Source organism: Lactuca serriola, chromosome 1 (genome assembly GCF_051521515.1).
Source record: "Lactuca serriola cultivar US96UC23 chromosome 1, Lser_US96UC23_V15, whole genome shotgun sequence".
Classification (NCBI taxonomy): domain Eukaryota; kingdom Viridiplantae; phylum Streptophyta; class Magnoliopsida; order Asterales; family Asteraceae; genus Lactuca; species Lactuca serriola.
The window spans coordinates 27,992,261-27,998,518 of NC_136408.1; the positions used below are offsets into that span (position 1 = coordinate 27,992,261).

The window sequence follows — 6,258 nt, forward strand, 5'->3', positions numbered from 1 at the left end:
ATATATCTATGACTTATTTTTTCATAAACTTTCAAAACCTTGTAATGGGGAAAATTCCCCGATTACCCGCTCGGGATCCCCGTTCCCCATTGGGGATGGGGATGGGGATGGATTTTTAATCCCCGATGGGGATGGGGTCAGGTATGGGTATGGGGATGGGGATTCGGGTATGGGGATGAGGAACATGAAACCCGGTATACCCGTACTCATTGCCATCCCTAAGTGGAACTGATGCAGAAGAAACTAAAGGAAACCCCTCTGAAATCTCTTGTTGAACATGTGGGGTTTCAAAGAGTTCATTTGCAGTGTTCACATGGTTCTCAATAACTACCTTTTTCAGCCCCTGTTCCTTGGGAAAACATGATGGGTTAATTGTATTTATGATTTGTATATTTGAGACTGAGACTATGTTTTGTGCGTCGCAGCTATCTGATAGCTTTTTTTCGAGTTTTTTAAGTTGTCATGTTTGACAGCCCAAAAAGTTGCTTATAAGCTAGTTTTTTAAAAAGCTATTTAGACTAGCTTTTTTTTTTTTTTTAATTTCCAAATATACTCATTAACTAATTATAGAAATACATTCTTTTAAATGTCTTTTTAAGTCATTTTATATTTTTCAACTAGTTTTACCAAACAACATTTTTTTATCAATTAATTTTTCAGCAATCAGCTAACTTTTTATTTAACAACTAACTTTTCAGCTATCAGCTAGCACGAAAAACATAAAATAAATTTATGGAACATTAAAAGTACTTTTCTAACAATAATAATAATAAAATATATTTCAAACTCACATTCTGAAGAGAGAAAAAATTATTCCAAAATTTCAAGAACATTACTTAAATCCGATGAAAAACACGGGAAAATTTTCGTTTTTTACTGAAATCTAAAACGAAAATCAAAGAAACATAACAAAAAGTTAAATAAATGACAAAGAGTTTAGAATAAAAGTTTAGAATAAACAATGTATCAATCAAAATACATAATTGTATTTTTCTCCTTTGCACCAAACTCTTTCCAAAAACTTTCTATTCATGTCTCTAATGGTCATTTTGAAATTTCTAATATCATTTGTTTGTCAATTAAATATCACATTTTAAGCTCATATATGGCACTACCTTCCATTTGTTATGTTTTCTTTTTAAAAAAACTTTTTGTTAGAGTTCAATAAAAAAACACAATATTTTCTCCAAAAATCGAAATTCAAATTTGTAACAATTACAAAATGTGATCGGACAACTCCAAATACACGTTCTACATGTTTTCTTATCGATGGCACCCGCCATCGAGAGTCTCTTAACACTTTATTTTACAATAGAGTTTTTCAAGTTTGATGGCATACTGAGACTCTAAGATTATTCTTATTAGTAATCCAACTCAACCAAATTTTCGAATTATAAAACTAATTTCTTTATCTTCCACTTGTATAACTCAATTACTTATATTTTTCACATCGACAACTCAACTTAAACTAATCTTTTATTTAATGCATATTATTATATAAATAATGTTTACTTTTGTTCTATTAAAGTTATTAAAATAATTACTTTATTTCAGATAGATCATAATAATAATAATAGTCAAGCTTTTAAAAAGTTTGTCATAGCTCCAAGGTTTGTACATGCCGTAAAGTTTTATCAAAATATCACTTTAACTCATATATATGTATAAAAATAAATAATAGTTGAAAATACATATAAAAATATTAATTATATACAAAATTCTCGTCTTAAGTCACGTTTTATAAACGACGTGGCTTGCCGAGGCTTGAAAAAACTTAAGACTTAAAATTGCCGTCAAGTTACGCCTTATGTTATTTAGATGATTGAATTAAAACCGAAGATATGTATATTATGATTCATATAATCAAGAGAATCCTCAATATTTAAAAGACATGAGATATACAATATAAAAATATGGTACGTGGATAGTCTAACATTTTTTATTGTATATAAAAATATGGTACGTGGATAGTCTAACATTTTTTATTTGTTATTTTAGCTAAATGTTTTAAATCCATCTAGTGTTAACTTTTAAGTATATTAATTATAAAACAAATTATTAAGCAAAATAATACTTTTTTTAAAGAAAAAATAAATATTAAACTGTAACTATGAATCCAGTTATGACAACGTGGCCGGCCACTCTTCCCTTTTCCGGTGTTCTATGATGTTTCAATCCATGGGTTCAATCCACAATCCTCCATTACTGCAGCTTCTTTTATCTCCTGTAACATCTTTATTACCTGCCACATGGTGGGACTCAGTTCCGGCGTCCTCACGCTACACGCTATCGCGACCTCCGTCATCATTTCCACCCGCTTCTCCTCCATCTCCATGCCCCCACCACCATTATCTCTATTCGACTTTACCCACTTCACCAGCTCGTCCGGCGTCAAGTCTGGTTGCTCCGACGCAGTCTTCCCTGTTAGCAGCTCAAGCAACAGAACCCCAAATGAGTAAACATCGGATTTCGCAGTTGGTTGGTGTGATTCCGGTTTCTTGTAGGCGGCAGAAACACCGTCGCCGTTAAATAGGGTGGAGAGACAGTAGTCGGAGAGGCACGCTTCGAAGTCGGAGCCGAGGAGGACGTTGGAAGCTTTAAGATTGCCGTGAACGAGGCTGCATGTTTGGTGGAGATAACAGAGTCCTTGCGCTACGTCTTCTGCAATTTTCAGGCATGATGTCCAGTGTAACGACTTGGCCAACATCGATTTTGATCCTGCAAATGTCACATCGATGTTGAATCGTTTAATGAGTATACTCGCGGTAGCTGGTGGTGGTGGGGGAGGGGGACTTACCGTGAATGAGTGTGAAGAGACTTCCGTTTGGTTGGTAATCGTAAACAAGAAGCTTTTCTTCTTCCGCCACAAAATAAGCCAGGAGCGCCACCAGGTTTGGGTGGCGCAGCCTACCCACCACCTCCATCTGTCTCTCAAACGCCTCGTTCGTTGTCCCTTCTAATATCGAGGCATCAAGCCGCTTCACGGACATGATCACACGGTTGTCCAGCAACGCTTTGTACGTCGTCCCGACTGTTCCGCTCCCCAGTAACTCCGCCGGCGCCCTCATCAAGTGATCCACCGTGAAAAGCTGCGACTCCCCGGTGAAGAATACCAGATTACCACTCTTTTCCGTTCTCATCCCTTGATGCAACTTGCTCACCTTCTTCTTCTTCTCCAAGTCGCCTCCCTCCTCCCTCTTCATCACCTCCGCTGCCTCTGCCATCTCAATTATCTCACGAGTAGGAACAATACCTTTTCTCCTCCTCTTCTTCTTCTTCTCCAACGTCTTAATCGACAGAATTATGCACACAACTAAAGTAATTACAATCAACAAGCCACCGGGTAAGCCAACCAGCAATATAAGTCGTTTATGCTTTGTCGAATTCGAATTTGTAACACCCTCCATCGGTTTTAGTTCCCCGCTTTTGCCTCTTCCCACCCACGGCGGCGTTGATGAGCTCGACGAATTTTTACCAAAAAATTGTCCGCTGATGCCGCATTCTATACGAACGATCACACCACAAAGTCGGCCGTTGATCGAAAACAACGCCGGGCCAAAGCGGGCAAGAGTAGGAGTCACCGGAACATGACCGGTTAGAAAATTATCCGAAACATTGAAGATTTGAAGATATGATTGATTGAAAGGAGGAATCGAACCATTTAAATGATTTGAATCGAGACGAAGGTAGTTCAGTCGTTCTAAATTACATAATTCAACGGGAATGACACCGGTTAATTTGTTGTCGGAAAGATCTAGATTCCGGAGGCGGTGGATCGAGGAGATTGACGGCGGGATGGAACCAGTGAAGTAGTTATGGTCAAGAAACAACGATTTAAGGTTAACGAGTCCGGTGAGGTCGGGAATCGGTCCGGTGAGCGAGTTGTTTTTCAGACTCAAATATCGTAACTGTTCCATCCGAGTCAATGTGTTGGCTGCAAAAACACCGGCGAGGTTCAAGTTCTCAAGAACAAGCCGGGCCACCTTGCCGTTGATCTGGCATTGTACTCCCTGCCATATGCAGACGGCGGAGATATTTTGAACAGAGTAGCCAAGGTTGTTTCCGGTGTCTGCTACTGATTTGAAGGCTAACAACGACAAAGCATCATCATGCGGATTCTGATTTGATGCTGCCAAAGTTATACCGTAAAATGTGAAGTAAAGAATGGCAATGTGAATGAAGGTCGATCTCATCTTGAAACTAATGTCGGTGGGTTTAGAGTTAAAGGGGGTGTGAGATTGTTGTTGTTGAAGCCATGAAGTTTTAGGGTCGCAGAGGGCAGATGGAGAAGATGATATCGGTGTAGTGATACTGTAATAGTCACTAAAAAGAAACATAGTCATAGTCAGTATCACGTGGAAGGTTTTCAAAAGAGAAAGAGGGTAGGGAAGGGCACCCCTATCCTTTTCATCATTTATGAAAGAAAATATATATATGTAAATAAAACCAAAAAAATAAAAAAGACAAATCCAGCCTTTTTATATAAAATAAGGTCACAAATATATCTTAAAATTTGTAGACAAAATTTCTCAAATGCTTTTTATGTTTTTAAATTTCTTCCCGATACAATTCTTATGAAACTTTTTTTTTTTACATTAATGATTAATGTCAATAAAATATTGCCGGTCAATAATCCTTATAACTAACTTTGTTAATAGATTTTGTTAGACGTTTGTAAAATGACGAAAACACCATTCTCTCTCTCTCTCTCTCTCTCTCTCTCTCTCTCTCTCTCTCTCTCTCTCTCTCATATCCACTCTCTCAAATCCACACACACTTTCAAGAACTTTCACACCTATATTTAAGAACACTCATTTCTATATTCGATTATCACCATCGTTCGCTACCACCATCGACTTCCACCATTGTCCGCCACCTTCAACCCCCTCTATCTCCATGCAAATCTCTTCTACCACCTCCATCTCCATAAGAAAATCATTCCAAATATCCTATGTTAGTATCTGTTGGATTAAGGTGTCTAATCCAATAACTAAATTAGTATATTCTTGTAGTTAGAAACAAAATCATTTTTGGCTTGCCCTCAAAACTAAAACTTGATTAGAATGATATTTATAGAGACATGATAATTTATTAGATTGTTATATGATTAATAAACTAACTGAAAATTATAAGGAAATGATTTATTAATATATTATATTATTAATATATTAATTGGAAATAGATAGTTGATTTGTTAATTTATTATATGATTAATAAATTAATATGATATCAGTTGTTAAACAAATGATTTGTTAATTTATATGATTAATAAATTAATGTGAAATCAATTACAATTGATTAATTATTAATTAGAATTAATCTAGAATTAATTTGAGACTAACTGGAATTAATTAAAGATGCAATTGGTGAATTGTAATGGTTCAATAGTTGAACAAAAAAAGGCAATTCTAGAACCATCCAAGGGAGGACGGTTTTGGGAGCCTTATTAGGGTTTCCAGAAGCCTTTTGGATGTATATAAGGAAAGGATTTTGATTGGTATTCAATCCATTCAAATTGTTCTTTGTCCCTAAGTTACCTAAACTATAAATAGGACCCTTGGGACACTTAATTTCGTTCATGCACTTCCCATAAGCCTTAGGAACGAAATTCTGCTCTCCTCCTCTCTCCTTAATTGTCTTTTAGTTCTAAGATTTGGGTGTGAGCCATTAGAGGCATCATACTTTTGGTGCTAACTTTCCAAGCTCTTCAAAGGTATGATTGAAGTGATTTATTTACTACAACAAATCAAAGGTATGTAACCTTAATTCTTGTGTTTTGATTATGCTAGGGTTTTTAATTAGGGTTCATTTTAGTTTTCTTGTTCATAGTATGTTGCATTTAAAGTGTATGACACAGATCCTTTAGGTTACATGTGCCCTTAAGTGTTAAGTGAACTTCCGCAAGCACATAGTTCTTGTAACCGATAAAACCTATCAATGGTATTAGAGCCTAGGTATGTCTGACATTGATTGTACATTCGATGAACTGAACAAAATCAATTTTTTGAAAAATATATTCTCATATCGTGACATACTGCCTGTCATGATGTGAACCCAGGATAAAACCAAATTTCGGGATTTTGGTGCCTAATCGGATTTATGTGGTTAATTTTGGTAATTATTTGTTTTAAATGTTGAGGTATGAAATTTTGTCCAACATGGAACACTTAGAATCAAGTGGAGCACTTGGATGAAGCATTTTTTGAGTTCAATGGAGCACTTAGAACTCAATGGAGCACTTGAGGTTCTCGGAACATA

The 6,258-nt window shown here is 36.2% G+C and overlaps 1 protein-coding gene across 1 annotated transcript; it reads right to left on the reverse strand.

Annotated features, from left to right (window-relative positions):
• Positions 1 to 1,921: 1,921 nt before the first annotated feature.
• Positions 1,922 to 4,394, reverse strand: LOC145079178 (putative inactive receptor kinase At5g67200). Its single transcript, XM_079023097.1, has 2 exons — positions 2,798 to 4,394; positions 1,922 to 2,718 (listed from the first exon to the last, which is right to left on the reverse strand). The coding sequence occupies exons 1-2, from the start codon at positions 4,341 to 4,343 to the stop codon at positions 2,162 to 2,164; spliced, it is 2,103 nt and encodes a 700-aa protein (XP_078879223.1). The 5' UTR covers positions 4,344 to 4,394; the 3' UTR covers positions 1,922 to 2,161.
• Between the last annotated feature and the right edge of the window lie 1,864 nt (positions 4,395 to 6,258).

What these genes read in the sequence shown, in the direction of transcription:
- LOC145079178 (XM_079023097.1), bottom strand. Translation starts at nt 4,343, where the DNA reads ATGACTATGTTTCTTTTTAGTGACTATTACAGTATCACTACACCGATA. An exon ending in TCTCTTCACACTCATTCACG is followed by an intron (nt 2,719 to 2,797) that starts GTAAGTCCCCCT and finishes TGACATTTGCAG; the next exon opens with GATCAAAATCGATGTTGGCC.